We start from the raw sequence: 27,902 nt of genomic DNA on the forward strand, positions 1-27,902 counted from the left end.
TGGACAGAGATATATGACTAGAAATTCATTCACAACTATGATTAATTTATTGGAAGGATTTCATTGGTACCTTGAATGTATATTAGACTTTAATTTAAACTAAGTTAATAATAATACAAAATAATAATTACATAGCAGTTACTGTGTGTCAAACATTGTTCCAGGCATTTTACACATATGAATTCATTTAATCTCCCCAACAATCGCATGAGATGAGTAACATCATGACACCCATTTACAAAGAGGAAACTAAGGCAGGCGAAACAAAATGACTTGCCCAGATCACAAAGCCACTAAATGGCAGAGCCAGGATTTGAACACAGGTAGCCTGGATCCAGAATCTATGCTTCCTACAATATTGTTCTCTTTAGAAAGCACTTAGATATGTGCAAATTTATAGGTATAATAAAATATTCTGCAAAGGATACTTAAAAGTATATCAAAGTTTAATACAAACACATTAAAATAGAAACATACTATTTAGCTCCTACAACAAAAAATTATCCCCACACAAGGAGGTTACACGATATATCTATATATATTTCTATTATAGCTAAAAAACGAGCTTTCACAGTTTTACATTATATAAAGAATTGATACAGACCCACTATTTCTTCAAATCACTGAAAGATATATCACATAAAAGATACAAAGGTCATGAAAAGTTAAAATAGATGCTAGTTTTAAAATTTGAATAAAAATAAGATCAAACATTTGAAGAATGCTACTACAGATTAAATTTAAAGAAGAAACCTATATTTCTATAAGAAAAATCTTCTAAAATTTTTAAAAATATTTCACTGACTCCTAAAGAGGAAACTTGTATTTCTAGCAGTAAAATCCCCCAAAAGATTTTAAAAATATTTGTTGACTACCTACCTCTCCGTGATTGAAAAAGAAGCACAACACTGTGACCAGGCCTCCTAATCGGCTACCGCTGGAAAAGAGGATAAGAAAATGTAACTCAAATAACAGAAATCCAGGTCAATCCTAATAATACCTTGAAACAACATGATAACCGTCCAGTATTACAAAAAGTTTTAGCCATAATAGAACTCTACTATGCTTATTTGCAAGATAGCTTATTTTCTCTAAAATATCACTAGTCAAAACAAGTTTCAATTACAGGCTAATATCACTGATGAACATAGATGCAAAAATCCTCAACAAAATATTGGCAAACCGAATACAGCAATACATTAAAAAGATCACACGCCATGATCAAGTGGGATTTATACCATGGACGCAGGGATGGCTCAACATCCGCAAATCAATCAACGTGATACATCACATCAACAAAACAAAGAATAAAAACCACATGGTCATCTCAATAGACGCAGAGAAGGGATTTGACAGATACAAGATCCATTTATGATAAAAACTCTCAACAAAATGGGAATACAAGGAAAGTACCTCAACATAATAAAGGCTATTTATGACAAACCCACAGCCAACATCATACTCAAAGGGGAAAGACTGAAAGCCATTCCTCTGAGAACACGAACGAGGCAGGGCTGCCCACTCTCATCACTCCCGTTCAACATAGTACTGGAGGTTTTGGCCAGAGCAATTAGGCAAGAAAAAGGAATAAAAGGAATCCAAATAGGTAACGAAGAAGTGAAACTCTCACTATTTGCAAATAACATGATTTTACATACAGAAAACCCTAAAGAATCTGTTGGAAAACTATTAGAAATAATCAACAACTACAGCAAAGTTGCAGAGTGCAAAATCAATCTACAAAAATCAGTTACATTTCTGTATGCTAATAATGAACTAACAGAAAGAGAGCTCAAAAAAGATAATACCATTTACGATTGCATCAAAAAGAATAAAATACCTAGGAATAAATCTTACCAAGGAGGTGAATGACCTATACAATGAGAACTACAAGACATTATTGAAAGAAATCGATGATGACATAAAGAAATGGAACGATATCCCATGCACGTGGATTGGAAGAATAAACATAGTTAAAATGTCTATATTACCTAAAGCAATCTACAGATTCAATGCAATCCCAATGACATTCTTCACAGAAACAGAAAAAAGAATACTAAAATTTATATGGGGCAACAAAAGACCCCGAATAGCTAAAGCAATCCTAAGGAAAAAGAACAAAGCAGGAGGCATCTCAATCCTGACTTCAAAACATACTACAAAGCAATAGTAATCAAAACAGCATGGTACTGGTACAAAAACAGACACACAGATCAATGGAACAGAACTGAAAGCCCAGAAATAAAACCACACATATATGGACAGCTAATTTTCGACAAAGGTGCTAAGAACATACAATGGAGAAAGGAAAGTCTCTTCAATAAATGGTGTTGGGAAAACTGGACAGCCACGTGCAAAAGAATGAAAGTGGACCATCTGCTATCGCCATTCACAAAAATTAACTCAAAATGGATCAAAGACCTGAAGGGGAGACCTGAAACTATAAAACTCATAGAAGAAAATACAGGCAACACACACTATTTGACATTGGTCATAAAGGAATCTTTTCAGATGACATGCCTACCCAGACTAGGGAAACTAAAGAAAAAATAAACAAGTGGGACTTTATCAGATTAAAGAGCTTCTATAAGACAAACGAAACCAGAATCAAGATGAACAGACAACCCACCAGCTGGGAGAAAATATTTGCAAAACATACATCTGACAAGGGGTTGATCTCCATAATATATAAAGAACCCACACAACTGAACAACAAAAAAACAAACAACCCGATCAAAAAATGGGCAGAGGAAATCAACAGACACTTCTCCAAAGAAGATATACAGACAGCCAATAGGCACATGAAAAGATGTTCAACATCACTAATCATCAGGGAAATGCAAATCAAAACAACACTAAGATACCACCTCACGCCTGTTAGAATGGCTATAATCACCAAGACAAAAAAACAAGTATTGGAGAGGATGTGGAGAAACGGGAACCCTCATACACAGCTGGTGGGAATGCAAACTGGTACAGCCTCTATGGAAAACAGTATGGAGATTCCTCAAAGAATTAAAAATAGAGATGCTCTATGACCCAGCCATCCCACTACTGGGAATCTATCCAATGAACCTGAAATCAACAATCCAAAGAGACTTATGCACCCCTATGTTCATTGCAGCATTATTCACCATAGCCAAGAAGCAACCTAAGTGTCCCTCGACTGATGACTGGATTAAGAAAATGTGGTATATGTATATACAATGGAATACTACTCAGCTGTAAAAAAAAAGACAAAATCGTCCCATTTGCAACAACATGGATGGGCCTGGAGCGTATTATGTTAAGTGAAATAAGCCAGAAAGAGAAAGACAAACACTGTACGATCTCACTCATATGTGGAATATAAACCAACACATGGACAGAGAAAACTGTACTGTGGTTACCAGGGGCAGTGGGGGTGGGGGGTGGGCACAAGGGGTGAAAGGAGTCATATATATGGTGATGAACAAACAAAAATGTACAACCCCAAATTTCACAATGTTAAAAACTATTAAAACATCAATTAAAAAAAAAAACAAGTTTCATTTTTTAAAAATCATTTTCCATCTTCAAAATGTACAGAAAACACAAAATCTGATGGGGAATAAAAATTTCTTAATAGTCATGTTACTGTGCATCTTGCAACCTCATCTTTCTTTTTCTTTGTTTTTTCCATTCTTTAGTACCACATGTTTATTTTTGTCCTTCAGCATTTCTCAAACTATTTTTCTTGGGACACATGATGTACATTCAGGAAAGGGGAAGGGGAAGTGCAGAAAAGGGCTTTATGGTCATAAAGCTGGAAAACACCACACTGTTTCCTGCTCTCGGAAATTCACAAAGCACTTGAGCATATCAAAGATTTAATTAATTCAGTATTTCTCAAACCCTATCCCCAAGCTACTTTTCTACAGAACATGCTTGGGGAACACGAGCATACAGATCAAGTTTTATCTTTCATTTGTTTTCAAAAATCTGTGAAATATCAAATTGCAGATATCAAAATATGACCATCAGGCTTATAACTCTAGCTAAGAATCACAATGGTATAGCTTGGCCGTCCTAACAACTAATGCTTCATTTGCTCAGGTAAGAGTGAAATATGTGCCCCACTCTCCTCCCTGTCTGGCCAGAAGCCTCTGGGTAGGGGAGAGTAAGGCTGTTTTTAGGTTTGTTCCATCATTTCTTTCATCTTTACTATTGAAGTCATCTTACTCTCTTTAGCTCATGCCGCTTTCTCATTATCGTACTCAAATATCCTTCCTTCTCTCTACCCACCCAACAAGTATATGTATAACACAGAGAGGTAACAGAATCAGACCGTAGGTATTTTAGGCCATTATCTTTACTCCTGGGGACGTGTGAATGAGGAAACACAGAGCAGGTAGATGAGAGAGCAGGGATAATCCGTGTCACAAGCATATAGACCCTCTGTACCCCACACCTGGGAGGAGACAGGAAGGGCTGGATCCCCAGCACAAGAGGCCAGTCAGCCTTAGCCCAAGAGTGAAGTCTGCATGTTTTCCCTACAGAGTCAGGGGCACAGCCACTTGCTGCTCAAGAGAAGAGGTGGCAGCAATAAAGGTTTGAGGAAAAGGAGGTGTCTGAGCTACCACTCACTTTTTAAGGAGAGAGGTAACAAGGGAAACAGAAGGGCTGCAGAGCCGTCTTCAAGGGATCAACAGAAGTGGAAGACCACAAATTCATAAGGACACTAAATGGTAGGATTGTGTGACTGTTCTCCACCAGTTAACAACCTGGACTGGCACAAACGAAATACAAAGGGGCAAAGAAACAGCATATTGGTCAGAAAGTGGCTGAAGGGATGGATTGCAAAAATAAGAGGAAAAAAGGAGCCAGAAAGTAGTACAGGCCAGGGAGGGGAAGTCAGGGTTCTCTCCTCAGAAGCGCAGCACATCTTCTTCAAAAGACCAGCAGACAGGCAAACCCCAGGCTTCACTGCCAGTGATGAAACAGAAAGATTAAGAGCGAGATATGGGTTTAATCAATAAATTTTAATATATGTTTTTGTGTGTGTGAGGGAGATCAGCCCTGAGCTAACATCTGATGCTGATCCTCCTCCTTTTTTGCCAAAGAAGACTGGCCCTGAGCTAACTTCTGTGCCCATCTTCCTCTACTTTATATGGGACGCTGTCACAGCATGGCATGACAGGCGGTGCGTCGGTGCACGCCCAGGATCCCAACCTGCAAACCCTGGGCCACCACAGCGGAGCACATGCACTTAACTACTTGCGCCACGGGGCCGGCCCCAATAAATTTTAATATTTTGAAGCTATACTAATAAGATAAAAAGTACAGAGGTCTACATATTTTAAAAATTGGTTTCCTCCTTGTCACCCTTCTCCAATCCTATTTACCTAAGATAATCAATAATAACATTTATGTGTGTCCATTCTTCCAAAGCTTTCTCTATACCCATACAAATACATATATTAATATAATCATATTATTAACATCTCTCTGAAATGTGTTCCTTTTCTAATCAATCAGGAAGATTATTCCTAATCAATACATGTAACCCAAGGCATTCTTTTTAATAGATATCAAATACTGCATAGTACAAATGTACTGCAATTTATTCAGCCCCTTCCCTATTATTGGACATACAGATAGCTTTCAATTTCTTGCTACAAAAAAAAAAAAGTTAAAATAAACATCCTTGTACACATAAATACTGGTGCTTTTATTTCTATAGGGTAGATCTAACTGTGAGACTGCCAAGTAAAATAATGTGAACTCTCCAGAAAACGCCCTCCCAGTCCACACCTCCACCACAGTGTATGAGGGGTCCGTTTCTCTGTAACACAGCACCAGATGTGCCCAGACTCTCTTACATTTTGCCCATCAGCTGGATGGGAGCTTTTTTCTCATTGTTATTTTGACTTGTACTTCCTGCCTACTTGCACGGAGCATTATTTTAGTGGGTTTTTTGGACAATATGCATTTTCTCTTCTGTGAATTGCCTGTTCACATGCTTGTCCATTTTTCTACTGGATTGTGTTTCCCTAAAGATCAGAGATATCAACTTTTTGACGGTCATATGAGCGACAAGGCATTTTGATACAATTTATGGTGTATTCTGCCAGAAAGAAATTTTAAATTTTATATAGTTAATTTTATGTAGTTCAATGTCAATATTTTCCTTTATTTCTTCTGCATTTCCTGTCTTGTCTGTGAAGGTCTTCCCCACCTCAAAATGATACAGTGTTCTAAAATTTCTTCTAGGACCATTGCTTTTTACACCTAAATCTTGCATCCATAGAAATGTATGTGTAAAGCCCTAATTTTGTTATCTTTGAAATAGCCAATTATGCTAATACCATTTATCTTTTCCCAGTGAAATGAAATTCAGCCTTTATCATATATTAATTTCTTACAATACTAGAATCTGTTCTATTCCAGTCAATTGATTTAATTCTATAATTTTTGTATCACACTATTTTCATTACTTACTAGCATTATGGCAATTTTAACATATGATAAGGAAAGTTCCCCACTCACAACTACTCTGATTTTTTAAGATTTTTTTTTTAGGTAATTTTAACTAGTTAAAATTAACTGTTCCCCTCCAAAAAAAAAAAAGCTGTTGGGTTTCTGATCAGAATGTCATTAAATTTACATATAATTTGGGAAGAATTGTCATTCATATGATGGTAAGTCTGCTCATTCAGTTGGATAGTTTGTCTCGCTCCACTTATTCAATTCTAGTTATATTTCTTCAGATAAAAATTTTATGGACAAATAATACAGCAGTCAAATATCTAGAGTTAAAACTTCTAGAAATACAAGAACATCATCAAATCTGATCATAGAATATTTTAACATTTTCAGAATCTGGCTGGTCACATAAGCTAAAGGAAACATAATAAGGATTTGAATGAAATAATCAACAAACTCCATTTTATGAATATAGATAGTATTTTGACTATACAGAGATTATACGTTATTTTTTTATGTCCCTGGAGCATCTGGCTGCAAAGGAACCTCATTCTCTGATTATAATCCAAAATAACCTAAAACAAGAAAGATGGGAAAAAAAACAATATTTTGGGAATTTAATGTAAAATTCACTTTTAAAAATGCCCTGGAACAAAGAGGAGTCAAAATTGAAATTTTATAACTTTAATTTTTTTAATGGCAGAGTAAAGATAGGAGTGGGGATGGCAGTAAAGAGAGGACAAGGACAGAAGAGTCACTAATTCAATTTCCTGACCAAATCTCAGGACTGGGTCTGCCCAAGAAGTCTTCCACTCTCACTCAACTGCCATACAACCTGTGGGCCTCTGAGGCCTTCCTAAAGGAAGACCCAGTGTGACAAAACTCCCTTTGCACCAAATCACCACAATATAGGTTATGGTTCAGCCTCAGCTGAACATAGCCAGCATTGCTTCACTAACCAGGGAAGCAGATTTTCGGATACACTTTCATACCTTGCATAGCCAGGAGGGGAGAATGAAATTTGGTTATCTACAAGGAATACTCTGAGTTACAATCATTATGAAATGATGTAATCTGCAATAAATCTAAAATAGTGTCCCCAGTATGTACTTCCCTCCCCTCTGACCCTTAGAGACTACCACATAGGTCATTTTATTTTGCTAAACAGAAAAGATGCAGTAATCAGAATACTTAAAATTGATTTCATTTTCCACCACAGTTGATCAGTTGATATTTCAGCATTCCCTAGTGGTTAAAAAAAGTTTTTCTGCAATATTACCACCGTCATAAAATATGAAAGCTCCTATTGTGTAAATTTTAAAGCATTCTAAAGCTTGCTAAATTTCACCACATTTACTTATATACCTCATTCACCTTTTGAGCCTTGATTTCCTTAGATGCAAAATGAGAGGGTAAGCGTGTAAAAGATCTTAGAAATACTTTTCAGTTCTGACATTTAATAATTTTATAATTTTCTTCTTTCCTTAAGTGACACGGATTCAAATCAATCATCACATTTTGATAGGCTTTGTTATTGATTAAGGTTTTTACCTCTATTTACCAAAGAATGTTGAAACATGCAAAGTTCAATGATCAGAGAAAAAAAAGTAATCATAGTTAATTCAAAACAATATTAACTCTTGGAGTTTTCTTGTTGTATAAATGCTTAAGAAAGAGAACATTAGAGAATAATTTGGAAATAACTGAATTAAGAGAATTCCAGTCTCAAGTTTGAGATGTTAAGCTTCAGCACCTTGCTGGCTGGCTGAAGAAATGCCCAGCAGGCCTGGCTGAGAGCTGAGCATCTTCCCCTAAACTTAACAGGTGGAGATACCAGGGAGCATTAAGGAAAGACAGAAAGTAAAGGTGAGGAATGAGAATGAGAATCAGGAAGGCTGAGAAAACCTCTCAGCTTGGTCCTTCCAGTCTGTTACAAGGAACTAATTAATGCCTTTAACTCTGTCTGCCAGGGCCAAGAAATATCTTATTTACTAGATTGTAAACTTCCCAATTCATCATTGTAGTTACCACAGTGCTTAACATCGAGCCTTGCCCATAGCAGAGAGTCAAAAGATATCTGAGGAGTAAGCAAAAACATAAAAACCATTCAAGTAAGACTGCTGGCATTCGGTTTTTTGGAAACTTGCAGTCAAAAACACACCACACCTCATGTCATTGTGAGTCTGGCCCAGATGTAGGTTCCTGCTCTCATCAGCACCATGTGCTCAGCAGAGCCTCAACTGTGACCCAACCCCCACACCGCTTGACTCCCCATCCAGACCTTTTACTGCACCCTCCAGAACCTCCACTTCATGGTGAAGAACTTCCTTTCCCAGCACTCTCAGCTTCTGCCCAGATGCTTCCTTCTCCTCCTGCCTTGACACCTCACTCTCCTCTGAGAAAATGTTTTCCCTTGTCACTCCATCGTGTTCCTGTATGGCTCAAGGCCTGGAGGTGAGGCCAGTAGTTTCCTCTATTGCCACTTTCAGACACTGCTCCTGGACACTTCATCAGCCCCCCCCCCCCCCCCCCGCTCCTCTGAGCTCATTTCTCACACATGCCCTCCCCACAGCTGTTATCTTCCAACACGCCAGCTCATTCCCCATAATTCACAGCTGTTCCCCTTCCTCACAGGCATGCCTAGCTTTTTAACTCTCTGCTGAGAACCACTGGAGAAAATTACACCAATGTGAAAACGTGTGCTGCCCTAAAATTACAAAAACAAACAACACCTGTCAATCACAAAGCCTCATAATCTCTGCCTCCCAAATATCTCAAAGTCTATCCACTTTGCCTCCCAAATATGTCAAAGTCTATCTACTTCTCTCCATCCCACTCGCACTCCACTAGCTCAGGCTACCACTCTCTTCCACATGACAACTGCAACACCTTCCCGCATGGGCTTCACTATATCCAGGCTTGCTTCTTCTACAGTGTATTCTCTACACTGCAGCTAGTACCACCCTTAAAAATAAATTAATCCAATCATGCTAACGCTATCCCCTCAGTCCTTCAAAGGCATCCCATTGCTCTCAGGAGCAAATCCAAATACCTAAACAAGTCCAAAATGCCTCAGAATCTGGCCCCTGCATACACCTCCAGACTCCTTTCACTATTCTTCCTCCTACCCCAAGACCTGTGCTCCAGCTGCACTGTCCCTGTCACAGTTCCTCAAACTAAATCACACTGACTGCAGCATGGAAAACAGCCTAGCGGGGAGCAGGACTGGGTGGCAGAGCTGAGGCAGCCTTAGTGAGAGAGAATGCCGAGGGTCCCGGGGAGAGAGAACACCGGGGTGTCCTGGGGAGAGAGAACACCGGGGTGTCCCAGAGAGACAGAATGCCAGGTGTCCGAGGGAGAGAGAATGCCGGGGAGTCCCAGAGAGAGAAAATGCCAAGGTGTCTTGGGGAGACAGAATGCTAGGGTGTCCCTGGAAGAGGGAATGCCAGGTGTCCCAGGAAGAGAGAATGCTGGGATGTCCCAGAGAGAGAGAAGGCCGAGTGTCCCAGGGAGAGAGAATGCCAGGTGTCCCGATAAAAGAGAATGCTGGTGTGTCCCAGAGAATGCCAAGGTGTCCTGGGGAGACAGAATGCTGGAGTGTCCCTGGGAGAGGGAATGCTAGGTGTCCAGGGAGAGAGAATGCTGGGGTATCCTGGGGAGACAGAATTCTGGGGTGTCCAGAGAGGGAATGCCAGGTGTCCCAGAAAAAGAGAATGCCAGGGTGCAAAGAGATAAGTGTGAAGACGCCAGAGATATTCTGAAGAAAGAAACCAGTAGGATTTTGTGACTACTTGGATTTCAGAGGTAACTGAAGAGGAAAGTCATGGATCTCTCTTAGGGGTCAGACTTGGGCAACAAACAGTATGGTTAAGTGTCATTTGCTGAGATAGTGACATAAAAGGGGGCAGGTTTTGGAGAGAAGACTCCTGTATTTTCAACTAATGACTTTCATCAATTTATGCAAACTGAAGAAAAATACTTTTCTTTTAAATATTCATATACAACTGTTAGACCAAATGATTAAAGATGTGCTAGCAGGCCAAGTTAATAGAACAGTCAAAAAAAACATGGAGCTGGACAAGTTTGAGCTGGTACAATCCATAGCCTATTTAAGACACATTTTTAGCCAAAAATCCAGCCTGCATAAACAGTAAATGCTCGATTGTTTTAATGAAGTAAGAACAAAAAAATAAAACAATGGAAGCAAAATTGGCACAGAGAATAAGAAATTCAACTTTTCCTTAAAACAGGTGGGGGGCAGGGGAGGAGTAAAGAATTGATATAAAAAGCTAGTCTATTCTGCCACAGAGCCTAGGAAGAACACTGAGTCACTTCACAGGTAACTTGGGTTGGATCATGAGAAGAGAGAGTAGGAAAATTGGTTATATTAACTATGACTATTCACCTCATGTTAGAAAGGGGGACATTAAGCAAAATTAAAAGGGAGGCTTGACGTACACACTAATCTTCTCGTCCCTCAGGGCTTCTGGAACACATCGAGAAATAAAGTAGATCAAAAAAAATTCTTTCTGGTATCCAAGAAGCCACTATGAACCTCCAATGACCAAAGAAGATAATAGAGAAGAACAGAAAATCAGATGAATGCACTGTACTCTGTGACTGGTTGGTTCCTCACATGAAGAAAAGGCATTTTCTGATGACTAGCTATGTCTACAAAAGACGGGCCAGGCTTTTCTCACAAAAGCTGAGAAGCAATGAAGAACTGAGCAGAGACAGACAGAGAAAGGTGAAATATTCAAAAGAGGAGCAAGAGATCAGAGACAGATCAGAATGGCCACAGTGATACTGAGCAGCATACATTAAATGTAGAGAAGTTCATAAAAAAGATCACTAAAAAGTTCTCATCAAAAAGCCACCTCGGTGCAATAGAGGGAATGGAAAGAGGGACAGAGAATACTGGAGCCTGCCCTGGTGAGTGCACCTGGGCCCTCACATATACAAGTGTCCACATACAAGGGGCAGGGGGTGGGGAAGTGTCACTGGTATCTGTGTCACTTCTGCACTGAGGTGGTGAAGAATCGGATGTGCCTCTTCCACTCTCTCTTCTCCGGTCTGCTGGCCATACACAGAGGCTGCTGAGGCTGGTAAATGAAGGAGCTACAAAATGAAAGGAGCCTGGCTCTCCCCCTACAAGGTGGCTTACAATCTGATCGTTCTATAATAAAACCCACTGGTCAGTAAGGCCCACCCACCTTACAACCTTCTAACCAGCTTTTATAAGCTACTTCATTCTTAAGTATAAATGTCAGGCTAAGGACGACCAGGCTATGAGGAAGCTTTCAATGTGAAAAACAGAGACTAACACAAAGGCACAGGGGACCTGTAGTTAACAGAGACAATGCAAGAGACAAGAAAATTTCAAGCTCAAACTTCTTTAGGAGATCTGGAAATCTTGCAGAAAGTACAATAAAACATAGATAAAATAAGGGAGGAAAAAAGCTAAGAAAATTAGATTTCAATCCAAGAGTCCAATAGTCAAACAATAGGATTTTGAGAAAAACAGAGAAAACGGAAAAGAGAAAGTCATCAAAAGAATACTACTAGAAAAAGTTTTCCCCAGAATGGAAGAATGTACATGTCCAGATGGATAGAGCCTACAGAGTGTCTGATGAAAAGAATGAAACAATATCTACCACATCATGACCTTTAAGACACTAAAGAGAAAAAGGAGAACCTAAAAGCTATCAGAGGGAAAAAATGAGCTATATACAAAAAGAATTGATGGCAGAATAGCATCTGACTTTTGAAAAGCTATATTGAATCTTAGAAGACAGTGGAACAAAGTCTGAAGGAAAATAAAATACTAAAACCAGCCAAACCAGCAATCAAGTATAAAAGTAAAATAAAGTTCCAACATGCAAAATAAACTTTTTAAATTACCTCCATCTACTCTTTCTTGGGAAGTACCTGAGGATGGGATCCTCCAAAATGAAGGAATAAACTAGAAAGAAGCCAATATAGGACTCAAGCAATGGTGAATCCAACACAAGAGAAGAAAGGGGAACTCTCAGGGTGGTGGTGACCAAACATCCCAGGACAACAGCTGTGCAGCAAGCCTAGAGAACGACTGGTCTAGGGTCAAACCAGAAGACAGAGGGCTACAGCAGGGAAGTCCCAGGAGGTGGGAGTGGGAAAACTGAAATGACAGATTTTATACATTTGGCTAAGTATAAAGAGTTTTACAGTTCAGTTGTAGATTTGGAATTAACAGGTATATAGAAAACTAATGAAAACAAAATATTGGGCAATTATTAACTACAGGACAAAAATTGTTACCAAATAAACAATTATTTACCCTACTTGACTTAGCAGTGAGGGGTATTTATATCGTCATCATAACATACATATGGACTACTGATTTACATGTTAGAATCACTGAGGTTGCAAGGATCTGAAAGTGGTTTCTCTGGACAAGGGGACGGGTGGGTGGTGGAGACAGAGGGGGCAACGGACTCCTGCTGCATTTCATCTCAAAAAGCCAAATAATGCCAAAGTCATGTATGTACACACAAAATAATGACAATTAATTTTAAAAACATACTAATAAGTATCATATCCAGCTCTAGAACACAATAATAGAAAGTTGTTCAATAAACTTATTTAGGAACGTGTTGATATTTGTCAAAGAGCTATGAGGAAAAAAAATCATAAAAATTTTCCAGATAACACTAAAACAGATGTTTTTATTCACCATCAAAAGAAATAAAATAAGAGGCCGGCCCCGTGGCTTAGTGGTTAGGTGCGCACGCTCCACTACTGGCGGCCCAGGTTCGGATCCCAGGTGCGCACCGACGCACCGCTTGTCCGGCCATGCTGAGGCGGCATCCCACATACAGCAACTAGAAGGATGTACAACTATGACATACAACCAGCTACTGGGGCTTTGGGGAGAAAAAGGAGAAAAAAACAAAAAACGAAAAGGAGGAAGATTGGCAATAAATGTTAGCTCAGGGCTGGTCTTCCTCAGCAAAAAGAGGAGGATTGGTATGGATATTAACTCAGGGCTGATCTTCCTCACAAAAAAAAAAAAGAAGAAGAAATAAAATAGTGTATTCTATTGATTTGGGGCTTGAAAACCATTAGAAGAGAAACTTTTCAAAAAACAGACTGAAAACCTACAAACTGTCAGACCATTCAAAACCATGGTGCACAATTCTATATGGAGGATGATGAATCAGGGAGAGATGAGCAATCACACAAATAGACATTCAAGAAAACAGAAATGTCATACACAGTATGCTACCTTTCAAGCCAATTTGTAAAGCATCAAGAAAACGACTCTAAGAAAAAATAATGAATGAAGAAACTATTAGAATGATTACAAAATCACAAGTATGAAAACTAAAAAGGGGGCAAAATAGAATCCTAATAAATACCAATATTAGAAAGAGTAAAGTTCTACATGTCAAACTAATATAAACAATACCTACAGAAGCGTTAGCATAAAAACAGCAAAATCCTGGTAACCAGAGAACTTTTAGGAAATGAACTATTCCAGAAAAGAGAGTGCAAAGTCTACATCCTTCTAAGTGCCATTTTTCTTTAAAATATTTTAGATGAAACTTTTTTATGAAATATAAATACCACTCTCTTTGGAAATGGAATAAACGGCTTTTTATTCATTACTCAGGGTCTTTAAATATAAATTAACTAAAGCTGTAGAAAACTAAATTACTATCAGAAAGAACATTTCAAATGTATTCATCTCAAGACAGCAGAATGTGGTGGCTGAAAGCACACACTCTGGACCCTGTCTGTGTTCAAATCCCGACTCTGTAACTGACTAGCTACATGACCTTGAGAAAGTTATTTAACGTCCTTCTGCCTCAGCTTCCTCATCTATAAAATGGTTAACGTATCTCATAGGGTTAATCATAAGGATCAAATGAGTTCATGACTATGAAGAGCTTAGACTAGAGCCAGGCACATAGTAAGTGTTATGCATGTATTTCTTCAGTAAACAAATAGTCTTAAGTAAAGACTGGAATCTGCAGAGGGAAAGCTTCAGATGAGTCCATTGTAAATATATTTCCTAAATTGGTAAATGCCAATAAAGCTTATGTGATAGATAATAATATATTATTATTGTGCCTTTCATATATGACAACCATGAGCTAAGTTGTTTTTTCCCTAATTTATTTATTCACTTCATTCAATTAAAAAATATTTTCTGAAGGCAGGCATTTTTCTAGGTGCCTTGCAAATATTAACTTATTCTACATAGAAGACAGTGCCTCCTAACTGATTTAGGTCTTCTCCCTCCTATCCAATCACGTCTTAAAAATTCTTCTATCATCTTCCATTTCAGTTAACCTGATAAAACACTTCACCTCCCCATTACAACCCTGAAAGACCTTTGTTACTTCAGATTATATCTAAATATATCTAAAAGCAAACCAAAGAACTGGCAGTCACTCTAAGTTCTTCCCACGTCATTTATTCAAATTATGTAAAAACTCAATGTTAACAGATTCTACAATTTAGAGCTTCCATATAGCTTTTTCTTCTCCAGTCTTAATCATGACAGCCTAGGATAGCCAGACATCTAAGGAAAGCTTCCAAAATGGAAAGTGGAGACCAAAAGATACAAAAAATCAAAGTAGGGGATTCCAAGATTATTCAGGGAGGAAAAAAAATCATTAGTAACCTCAGAGGGAAAGATATTGAGTCCATGAAACAAAAATAAAATACTATTTTTCAAAAACTGGAAGATTCACAGAACAAATAAAAATTCTTAGAAATTAAAAGCATGATAGAAATGAAAAGCTCAGTAGAAGGGCTGGAAAAATAAAGTTGACAAAATTTTCTAGAATGTAGAACAACAAAGATTTTAAAAACAAAAAAAGATATGAAAATTGGAGAGCCAGGAAAAGCCATGCCAAATAATAGAAGTTCTGAAAGAGAAAACAGAAGGAATGAACTTAGTGAAGAAATAATTCAAAAAAATTTCCTTGAAATGAAGGGCATAGGTTGCAAGACTGAAATAACCCATCATATGTCCAAGATAATAAATGAGAACAGATCTACACCAAGACATATTGTTGTGAAATTTCAGAACCATGGAGCAAAAGAGAAGATTCTACAATCTTCCAGAGAGAAAAAGGGGACAAAAGGTCACAAAGGTTTAGGAGTCCCAAATAACTAGGAACGCCTGAACAGCACACCTGAAGCAAGACAATAGTGTGATGCTTTCAAAATTGTGAAGGAAAATGATTTTCAATCTAAAGTTCAATACTCAGCCAAACTATCAATCAAATATGAAGGCAAAATAAACACATTTTTCAAATATGCAAGGTCTCAAAAATTTACCTCCCATCTACCCACTCTCAAAAACTACTAGAAGATGTACCAAAGTGAGAAAAGAAACCAAGAAAGAAGAATAAATAGGATACAGGCACAAGAAATCCAATATAAGAGGGCAATGAAGGAAATCCCAATCGGAGGGTGAAGGAAAAGGCCGAGATGACAGATATTCACCAAATAATAGACAGCAGCCAGTCCAGAACCAAGAACTGACTCATGCCCAAGATCCTCACGTTTTATTTAACCTGAGGATAATGTCCAGGTGAGCCTGGACCAAATTCTTTGTCTTTTGTCTTGGCTCCTACATGCCTTACTATTGGCATCATTTCACCCATAGAAGCAGTTCTGCTTTGCTACACTCCTGAGAGTCAGAGTACACAGTGGTGAATTTAGAAACAGGGAACAGCTCTTCCCCTGACAATATTTCTGCTGGACATTCAGGACCAGGACCACACTACATTTCTTCCAGATGCCCCTACCAAATGAGTCCTACATTTATCCCAGGGGTAGCTCATGACCTTGCCCACTGATGTCCTAAGGAGTAGGGCTCCTGGTTAAAAACCCATGTGTGATTTCTCAGGCCTGACCACAGACAATTACAAAGGTTTACCAGACAGGCCCCACAGAGGCAGGACACATTTCATACATAAAAAAAGTTTTTAAAAGAGGATAGTGGGTGATATAGCAGATAAAGTACTCAAATCATAAAGATACACAAAACATAAAGCAAGGAATTTCATACAGCTGTTTCTTATAAGACCCTAACAGTAACGTTCAGTAAAGGCATTCCACGGAGCACAACAAACCAAAGACCAAGTAGGCAGCACTGACTGGAGAGGTACCAGGCAGTATAGACAGACGGATACTCAGTATGAGCTGGGTTTGCCCCACGATGATCATCAAACCAACTCAATGCCCACTGTTCTCTCCAAAGATCTGCTCAGATGATGCTTAATCTAGAATGGAACCAAATGTGGAAGGGCCTAAAAACCAAAAAGGGGTATTTTCTGGGGACCCTCAGACAGGATACCGAATCAGAAAGGCAGATTCTATTACAAGATTTAAAAATCATACTCAAACTTAATTGCTTTAATGATTCTGCTCTATTTCCCTTGTCTTAGGAAAGTGGGAAAGGAATTTTTGTCCATCCTTCAGCTACGGTTTTAATGAGGGGTGTAGAAACTCTAAAGATGGTGGCAGCTGTAACCACGGAGAGACTCTGAAGAGAAAACGAAGCACACAAAGATAGAGAGAGAGGTCCCTTAGGTTGGCCACAGCACTTCTCTGTGAAAACCCTGGGTGATCTTATGCATCTTTTTACCATCCAAAGATTAAAAACAAACCAACAAAACAATGGCTTGGCCTGGCCACCAGGTAATCACTGTAAAAGGAGGTGGTGGTACAGGTGGATGGGACCACGTCCTCACCACTGCTGAGACTAGAACGCAGTGGAGGAAGGTACAGGAGTTTTGAAGTCTAGATTGGGGAGTGAGAAGGATAACTCAAGGGAGAGTCTGACTAAAGTCTTGTTCCAATTTTGTTCTTTGAGAGGGGATGGTAACCATGCACACATTCCTAAGCAGATGGGAAGGAACCAAGAAAGACTGACTAAAGGACAGCGACAAATAAAGAATCAATGGTAGCAAGTAAAGATGAACACTGTAACACCAACAGAGGAATGAGCCTTACAGCAAAAACACATCTTCCAATGGACATCCCTCTTTCAGGATTAATTCTGTCCTAAATTAATTTTCCACTAATGGAAATATTAACCCTCAAAAAAAAAAAAGGTTTGACTTCTTTGAATTCCAAACCCAGGTGAAATGACCAAAACCTCTGGAACATACACACACACACACACACACACACACACACACACACACCCTCTATCAGAGAGGGGACAAAGACAGGAAACAAGTGGAGTAGACGGTGGGGAAGGAGAGACAGTGGTATGGAGACAATAAGTCTCCTTGGTTAAAAGGGCTTTGGAATTCCCAATTTCAGTTTTCATGAGGCCAAAATACTTTATGTCTTGTCCCTAATTCCACAAGACCTCTATACTCCAGTATTGCACTCCCTCTTTTATTTGAGCTAGTCAGAGTATTTCTGGTGCACTATTTCAAAAAAAAAAAGGAAAAAATCCTGTTTAGAAACCCTGTTATTATTTGTACACATCTTTTATATCAATAAAATTTGTAATAAATTCTACGTATGTATGTATTTTTTCCAGAGAGCTAGCTGTTAAACATTTACCAGCACACCACTGCCTAAGGGTAAATAATTAATAGCTATATATACCATCCAATCTACTCTTACTCAACAATGGCCTAGCTAGAGGGAACCCCAAACTCCAGAATAATACTAAAATCAAAGTAAACTACAAGGAATAAAAGGGTTAGGATTACTTGCTTGGTATCTGCCCTTGGGGTCCAACAAGAAACGCTTTTGGCATTTATCAATAAGAGAATTTCATTTCCCAGGAATATATAAATTTCACCCTAAAGAAGCTATAGGGATTGTCCTAAATGCCTGCTAACCATTCTCTTATGTCCCCTCCTTACTACAGAATAGAGACTTCCACATACGCCATCTTAAGAAACTGTCCTCCAGAAACTGTGGCTGAGAAACAGGGAATCTAATGAAATAAATAAATGTAACCATGAATTAACAACGTAGCTTTCAAAAAATAATTAACAACAAGTATTTTAAAGAAATACTAAAATACTGAGAATTCCAGAAAAAGAAGTACATCATGAACAGGCTATGTTTGCAAAAAAACGTCCTTCTTCATCTCCTCAAGTCAGAGCTTGGCAGCCTGGCCCCATTTCACCTTTTGGCTATATTTTCTATTTTCCCTTCTATTTCCATTTCTGGTGAAACGTATTGGCTTATCCGACCTCAGAAACTTATATCTGTATTATTTTAAAACAAATATACTTCTGGATTAAAAATGTCATACTCAATCTGCCTGTAAATTTCTAATCTGCTAGACAAATCTCAACTTCTAGTTCTCAATACATAACACAATTTAGGAAAAGATTCTAAAGACAATTTTAGATATCTTCCTCTTTATTCTTAACCCACATGTTGAGAAGTCTGCAGCTTTATCAAACTTTATAAAATTAGAAGGGTGACTAAACTAACCATCAAGGAAGAAAACATTAAGAACTAACCTGTAATTTGAGTTAAAATAAAAATACTCATGTCAAGAACATTTAAAAATACAATTAAAAAAAACTGATAGAAAAGAAGTGACAGAAGACTTTATTTAACATAATATAAACCAGGATCACCACTGAAGTATAATTACACACCCGCCCTCAGGGCAAGGGGCAACAGTCAAGACTTCCTAGAATATAAGTGGCTCCATAATGCATAAGAACTGGACCCTCATTTGGGGATGGGTGGGGCTGGAAAGAACCTTGAGTTTAGGATGTGTCTGGACCAGGCTAAAGAGATTATTCAGGATTAAGAAAAAGCCCAAAAACAGAGCAAAGGGAGAGCTAGAGAAACGGAAATGTGTGCCACCACTGCAGTGTCTGTACGGAAGCGCAGCTCCAGAGGGCAGACCACAAGAGTCAGGCAACACTCAGCGGCCAAGGGGCCCCTGGGGTGCAAAGCAGTACAGTGGGTGGAGCTGAAATAGGCTGCAGCCCTGGGAGCTGGGAGAAGAGCCAGAGACAGCTGAGTCATTCCCTCATGCTACCCTAAGCAGTGGTCTACAGATTTTTTTTTTACACTGAAATAACAATAAGAAATGAGACTTTACACTGTAACTCAGCACATGCATGTGTATACACATATATACAACAAACAACAAACAGAAGTTTCTCTAAATAGCACCTATCTTATTAAGTGTAGTACACTCTACTATTTATATTTGTATTCTTTTCTTTTTCATGTAAAAAAACTGCTGGGTCCACCCACTAAATTGATTTTAAAACCCCTACTAGGTCTGCCCTGCAGTCTGACAGACACTGTGCTGAAGTAGTCACTGGCTGACCTTGGGGGAGGCGGAAGTCAAGGGTCTCCTGAGATCACAGCTTATCTTGAACCCTTTCCCTCTACTGGTCAAATTTCTGATTTCTCTCACTTGCTTTGAAAGAGGTTTCAAACCAGCCTGGCATTAAGGTTTTTCTTCAACCAGCCCAATCAACTTTTCCAATCTCAACCTTCCACAACGCCCTTCAATAATCTCCATCCCAGTAAAACTGACCTGTTATCCTATTATCCCCTTTCCACATCCCAAATTTTCCACCTTTGCCTCTCCCTGGGATTCTTTTCTCCTCCACCTGTCCAGAATGCTCCAATCCTCTAACGCTGAGCTAAAGCAAACCCTCCACAGAACAAATTTCTCCTGCCTCCATTCACATACACCGCCCCCCGCCCCAATCTCCCATCTCACCCCACAGCCACACTTTCAGAACCCAAACATTCAGGCTCAAAAAGAAACCACTTTGTTGTAATTTATGTGTTGACTGAACAAATGAATATGCATCTCCGTGTAGGGAGAAAACTGCCAACTGGGGACTACTGAGGCTAAAGACTGAGAAACCTCAGGTCAGGGCCCAAACCACCAAGAACCCCTCAACCAAAACCAGAACCTCGTATTCTCTGCAGCAGACACTGCACATTCAGTCTTTGAAACGATGGTTATAACAAGCATTATAAGAAAATGATGCTGAATGTTTACATTAATAAACGTTTAGAAATTCTTCTTTCAATGAAAAAAGTAGCATAACTATAGATTAGCAGTGCCATGTTCCATATTTTAATTTCTCCTACTTAAAATCTAATCTCCCAAATGTAATAAACCTATCCATAAGACAGATGGGCAGTACTTAGCAAAATGAATAGATGCTTCCAAGTTTCTCTACCTTGGGCTCGTCACAATACAAGGCCTTGCTTTCCCTCAAGTCAGCCTCCTATTCTGATTAGCATATACTTTTGGTTAGCATATACTTTTTGTTAGGTTATTTGTGTGTCTTGTTTCAAAAACAAAATTTTCACATCATCTTTTAATCATGCATTTTCATTTCAGTCTCCCCCAATAAAATAAGTAAAAGAATTTTCTTAGAAGTCATAAATATTAGCATCAAAGTATCTTAAATCTATATGCAAATATATTTTAAATTGATATTCTAATAGCTTCCTCATTTGACAAATATTTACCAAGTAACTGCTACATACTCAAAACTGCACTAGGAACTCAACAGATCTTTAAGGTACTAAACTGAAAATCCACACTTCCAAAGCAAAGAAGATAATGGGATAATAGTAGATTCAAACTCATTAACCCAAATTGAAAATCATATACCTATGCTCATACTTTTGTACTACAAAGAATCAGTGAGCAGTAAAAAAGGAAATTCTAAAGATACTCTCATGGTAAAATAAAGTATACAATGTGGTGAATTGTCAAAAAATAAAAAAAAAAAAGAAGAAAAATAAACAAAAATCCTTAGGAAATTTGTCAATCTTTTAGTTTTAGGAATGTTGCTCAACTATGAAGTAAATCAGGTCAGATATTAAATATCTGCATAAAATATATTTTTATTTTAACACTAGCAAAGTAAGAATCATTAACACCATTTGATAATTAGTGGTCTTTTCCTTTTTTTTTTTTTTTGGTGAGGAAGATCAGCCCTGAGCTAACATCTGCCAATCCTCCTCTTTTTGCTAAGGAAGACTGGCCCTGGGCTAACATCCATGCCCATCTTCCTCCACTTTATATGGGACGCCGCCACAGCATGGCCTGACAAGCTGTGCATCGATGCGCGCCCGGGATCCGAACCGGCAAACCCCAGGCCGCCACAGCAGAGGGCGCACACCTAACCGCTTGCACCACCGGGCCGGGCCCGATCTTTTCCTTTATATTTTATGTAAACAATATATACTGCTTATGCTCAAATGCCCATGAATATTTAAAATTTATCAAATATCCCCACCACGCTCTATTTAAGCCTCTAAAATTATTTTCAGTTTGGCTGGCCCTGCCAAAAGTGAAATCATCCAAATGGGAAATACTTTTATATCTATAAGTAGATATATCAAAAACGACATTGTTATAAAACTGAAAAGTTAATGATCACCTCACTATTTTTATTATTCTAGTATATATTATTATAAACACATACAAAAATATTCCCAATGAATAGTCTTACCTTAAATATGTGCCATATATGAAGAATAATGCCATCATTAGTCCATTTAAAATAAAAATTACAGCAACATAAAAGCAAGCAGGATCTCCCAATCCTTTAAAAATAAACAAAACATATGTTCTAACTATAAATTACTTTAAGCGTCTGGCAATTTATATTAAAATGTGCTTATTTTGAAAGTGGTTGCCAGATATATTAAATGGTTGCCTTGGTTCCCATACAAACACATGACACTACTGAGGAACACAGATGAGAACGGGACAGTAGCTGCGTGGTTTTAAAACGGCTGCAAATTCGCGGACACTTCTCCTATAGAGGGGTGCAGTCATGCCCAAGCTTTTGGGTCTGGTTGGGTTTGTGATTGCTTCAACAAAGTACGGCAGAAGTCATACTATGTGACTTCTGAGGTTAGGTCATAAGAGGCCATGCAGTGCCCAGCTTGGAACTGAGCTGCCATATAAAAAGCCTGACCACTCTGAGGTACCACGCTATATGAAAGCCCAAGTTGTAACTGGTTAGGGCACATGCAGATGTCCTAGGTGACAGTCCCAGCTGAGCCCAGCCCGGGGGCCAGAATGTAAGTGTAGCAGTCTCTAGTTAATTTCAGTCTTCCCAGCCATTGGAGCCTAGCAGAGGCCTCTGACACCATGGAAACAAACCAACCAACTAACATGCAGAATCCGTAAGCATAATAAAATCGTTGTTGTTTATACTGTAAGTTTGGGGTAAGTTTATTATGCTGCAACAGATAATTGGACAATATCATAGAAAGAAACTTGCCTTCACAGCTTTCAACTGGACTGAGTCCTTCTCCTCTGGTAACCGTCCAACATATCTTGGTTTGAATACCAATCAAGTCCATTATTTTGGTATAAATCCGGTACCAGCTGGCTAAGATTACCTATTTTTTTAAAAAATAGAGACATCATAATAAAAGACATTATCCTCAACAGTTTCATTACTAGAATATTTTTGAGATATTTTGATAATTATCAAATTCTCCCTTCCTGTACCACCCATGTGACAACTTTCAATCTAGTAAAATGAGCCTCACAATCCCCTACAGAGATTCTCCACTGGTCAATCTTCAACTGTTCACCCATGGGTAAGAAGAAAATATAAATCTTACACATTTCTTGTTATATTTTTCAAAAGCTATAAAACTCTACTAAGGGACATAAAAGAAGATCTGAACAAATAGAAAGATACTATCTTCTTTTTTTTTTTGGTGAGCAAGATTGGCCCTGAGCTAACATCTGTGCCAATCTTCCTCTATTTTGTATGTAGGACACTGCCACAGCATGGTTTGATGAGCGGTGTGTAAGTCTGAGCCTGGCATCCGAACCTGCGAACCCCGCGCCGCCAAAGCAGAGTGCATGAACTTAACCACTAGGCCACTGGGCAGGGCCTGTGTCTTCTTGAATAAATCTAATTTTTCAAGATGTAAAGTCTCCCTCAAATTAATTCATAAACATGAAACACTGCTAATCAAAATCCCAAGCGTCTATCTAGAACTGTTACCCAGAAGAATAACACAAAGGAGATAACCGAGGAGAATGTCCTCCTGGATATTAAAATTTGTTACTTTAAATAATTAAAATAAATAGTGTGATATTGACACAAGAATAGCCAGACACATCAAAGTAACACGGTGGAGGCAATGGAGTGCCACCCAGATCCCCCATCAGGGCCGAGACACTCATTCCCCCAGCAGCTGGGAGGGTTGGTGGCTGACAAGCTCAGCTAAGACCTTCTCTGGGAACTACCCTCTGCTAAAGAGAGTAAATTTATAAAGGTCACACCCCCTACCCAATGGTAACTGCATGCAATGTCTGACTAGTCAACAGGGAGGAATACAAAGGCCATGGGCCCTAGCATCAAAATAGAACAACTCTGCAGGGCCATTTCAGCTCCAGAGCTCCCTGTGGGACTGGCTGAGGCCTCTGTTGTGACTGCATCATAGCCCAACTCCTCCTCTTGCCTCATCCTGCTTCCTTCATCCCCCTTCAGGTGCTGCCCCCAAGGGCACTCCCCTATACTCTTCCTCTATGCAAATCTCCACCTCACAGCCTGCTTCCCAGGACCTCAACCTAAGGCAATACTGAACAAGTCGAAAAACAGGTACAAGCATATATGTATAATAATTTTGTACATCATAAAGAAAGCTACTTCAACTCAGTAGGGAAAAGATGGACCCCTCATCAAAGTGTTAGGTTACACAAAAGACCATTTTGAAAAAACATAAGGTTAGATTCCTACCCCACACTGTGCATCAAAACAAATTCCAGATAAATTAAAAATGTAAATATCTAAAACGATAAGGATTAAAAAATGAAAATCTTTTATATGTATGAATAAATGAAAAAACATAAATTTAAAAAATTGACAGATACAATATTTCTGTACAGAAAAAATACATACACATCACAAACAGTTAAAAGGCAAACAAAAAGCTGGAGAAAATGTTTTATCCATATAGCATATTATCAACATCTTATATATAATAAATAAGCTCTTACAAAACTTCAATAGAAATACAGACAAAGGGCATGGACAAGCAATTATTTTTAAAAGTGAAAACGCATTTCTAATACAGAGCATTGAATGAAATGTATACATATAGCAATGAACAAAATACATTGCTAGTGGGAATTTCAATTAGTATAACCTATCTAGAAAGCATTTTGGCAACATGTACCAAAATCATTAAAGTATATATTCTGTTAAACTAAATAGTTCCACATCAATAAATTTATAGTTTAAAAAACATAAGGATGTGTGTAAAGATTTAGCTTTAAGGATGCTTATTGCAGCTTTAGAATGTTTAAAAACAGCCAAAATTTCCATAAAAGACGGACTAAATAAACAATGGTAGATTGTATATATAGCTAATAAAAATGATGCTGTGGAAGAAAAGATGACATAGGAAGATGGTTATAAATATTCTTAAAAGACAAATGGCATTTATAAAAAAAATACATGCTATGTGATGCCATTTCTGTAAAAGTAAACATGTACATGGTTAAAGAAAGTACTCAATAAGCAGTACGTTAGTAAAAAAACACTGAACCTTGGTAGTTATTTATTCATCTCTCTCTCCTCTATCTCTATGTCCACATCAATCAATCGGGCTAACTCACTGATCTGGCAGTTGGACTCCTCCTTTCACTCAATGGGAAATGACTGAGAGCCCTGCTAAGTACTGGTACTGAGTCCCCACAGAGACCAAGGCAGCCACGGCCCTGGCATCAGGCCACATGCTGTCCAGCAGCATCAGCGTGCTAAGAAGGGGAAACACAGGGAAAGTGTGCTTAACTGAAGAACCTCATACCAAGTCACAGAGGATGTCACTGAGGAAGTCACATCCCAGGTTGGCCCTGGAGAATGCTTAGGGATGTGTCAAATGAAGGCAGAGATGGTAAAGGAGAGGCCACAAAAAGTTAGTGGTATCACTGCCTTCCTCCCTCTCCTCCGGGTGAGCCTACGTTTCCCCCACCCCCACCCGGAGAAAGGGCATTCAATTAAATGAAGACACATAGTGAAGAAATATTATTTGGCAAATGACACGTAAAAGTAATGGTGCTCCCTTGCTATAATCCCTATAAACACACCAAATCTAGTTTTCACATTTTCTAAACCAGTAAATCATAATAATAGTTCCCATAAAATCAGTTAAAGCCCCCCAAAATTAATAATGATTTTTTTCCATATTCCTTTCCAAGAAAAGATATACATTTTCTTTAAGAAAATGAGATAAAATCTGATATATTAAATTACACCTTAGATTTAGAATCAGCACTTAATACAAATAAAACTTTAAAAAAGTTAAAAAAATCACAATTGAAAAAGTAACTTACCTCAGGGTAAAGATTGAACCTTTTTAATGTATTAATAACAAGGGGATATTCAGTTAGCTTATCATTCATAATCATCCACACTCCATTCAAAAATGAGGGTGCTTCCACAATAGTCTTAAAGTAGGAATAATATAGTCCCTGAAATAAGCATATGTTGAAATTATAATAAAAAGTACATAATTACTATGCCTCTTATTAGCTTAAAAAGAAAACAAACACATTGTTTTTGAAAAACAAAGCAATTAAGTGAGTAATATCTACAATTAATTTCACTGGTTTTTGATCACTGATAAATTCTTAAGTTGCAAAAAACCTACATATTTTAGTATAACCTTGTCTTAATTGAAACAATTGAGTTCAAAATAGCTTCAAAAATAGTTTCAACATTTAAAAAGTAATAACTCAGACAGCATACATCATTTAAGAAGACCTTATAACCCATACTAATTTAAGTATTAGAAAGAGCTCTCTTATGAACAAGGTGAGTGAGTGGTTTATCACGGAACTTTAATTTACCATGAACCAAGAAATCTTCCCTAGCCAAAAATGTTCCCTGCTAACTGCTTTTTGAATCCTCAAAATGGCACTATCAGCCATTTTTCCTCCAGATTTACATGTAAAAATGCAAATATATTAGGAAGGCTACACATTGATGCATTACATATAAATTACATTCAGATGCCAATTGATTTTACAGACTATTTTCCCTCCTTTCAATTCAGCACATGGTTAAGATCCCTGTAGGACTATGCTGTGAGGGTGGCAGAGAGGGACAGTGGTAGTACTCTCATTTTGAGGGAAATAAATAATTTTTTGGCTTGACATACTAACTAGGAAAGATACCAAGGTTGGAATAATACATGGGATAAAAAAACAAGAAAGTACTAGAAGCCTTATGAGGGAGTATAAGTGGCACTACAGGGCAAGACGGATGAACACATACCTTCCATATAATTTTGCCTAGAACTGCCCTGGTAGTCAGCACCATTAGCTGTCAACTCTAATATTTAGTATTTTAAAAATATTTCCTATTGTACTAGATTGAATAATGTCCCCCAAAATTTCATGTCTGCTAGAACCTGTGAATGTGACCTCATTTGCAATAGGTTCCTTCCACATATAATCAAATTAAAATGAGATCATAATGGATTAAGGTGGACTCTGAATCCAATATAACTGGTATTCTTATAATAAGATGGAAATTTACACACAGACATAGGGAAAAATGTCACATGAAGATAAAGGCAGATTGAAGTGACTGCATCTCCAATGCAAGCCAAGGAACACTAAGGATTACCAGAAACCAGGAAAAGCTAGGAAGAGGCAAGGAAGGATTCTCCCTTTGAGAGAGAACATGGTCCTGCCAACACCTTGATTTCAGACTTCTAGTTTCCAGAACTGTGCGAGAATAAATTTCTGCTCTTTTAAGCCCCCTAGTTTATTGTACTTTGTTATGGCAGCCCTAGGAAACTACTACAACCTACCCTGTTTTGCAGGTTTGATTTTGGAATCATGTAAATATCTTAATTATGAAACAAAAATTTTCAAACCCCTAAACATCAAAAGAAAAATAAAAGAAAGGAATTAACTATATATCAAGTTGGGAGAGGATTTCATATAACTTTAAGATATAGTAATTTTACTGTACATCCCTAGTGGAATATATCCTAAAGTCAAAAAGAACTAAGTTTTAAATTGTTTTTAGTAATCATTTTTTTAATAATACCTTTGGTACTTTTATTCCTCAAATATAAGTAATTTGAAACCAAGATTTTCAGGCTAACAGAAAAGATATATTTAACATCAAATAAGTAAAACCATCTAATCCTAAATTTGAATTTAAAAATATAAATTAATGATTTACTTTCTCTTAAAAAAATTGCTTCCTAATTCTGTTTACTAAAAAGGCCTAGACACAATGGCCAATCTAGTATAAAACAGGACCAATGAGCATCTCTAGCACCAAAATTATGGTCTCTAAATACCATTTGCCACTGAAAGGAATTGGGGCTCCTTGGAAAATTGGATGATTCCAGGTCTGAAGAGGAAATGCCTTGCAGTACCAGCAAGTAAGGCAGCCACAGAATACTAGTGAGGTCATGTCAAAGGGGCA

The 27,902-nt window shown here is 38.0% G+C and overlaps 1 protein-coding gene across 2 annotated transcripts in view; it reads right to left on the bottom strand.

The window, feature by feature from the left end:
* The window catches only part of DPY19L1 (dpy-19 like C-mannosyltransferase 1), a 107,896-nt gene that overhangs the window by 64,563 nt on the left and 15,431 nt on the right, over nt 1-27,902 (bottom strand). For both annotated transcript variants that reach the window (XM_058528103.1, XM_058528113.1), the window contains exons 4-7: nt 25,790-25,927; nt 22,713-22,833; nt 21,933-22,026; nt 880-937 (exon numbers count right to left, since the gene is read on the bottom strand). In XM_058528103.1, coding sequence (XP_058384086.1) covers nt 880-937; nt 21,933-22,026; nt 22,713-22,833; nt 25,790-25,927 — 411 coding nt within the window. The remainder of the gene's footprint in view (nt 1-879; nt 938-21,932; nt 22,027-22,712; nt 22,834-25,789; nt 25,928-27,902) is intronic.

This window comes from Diceros bicornis, chromosome 3 (assembly GCF_020826845.1).
Source record: "Diceros bicornis minor isolate mBicDic1 chromosome 3, mDicBic1.mat.cur, whole genome shotgun sequence".
Lineage (NCBI taxonomy): Eukaryota > Metazoa > Chordata > Mammalia > Perissodactyla > Rhinocerotidae > Diceros > Diceros bicornis.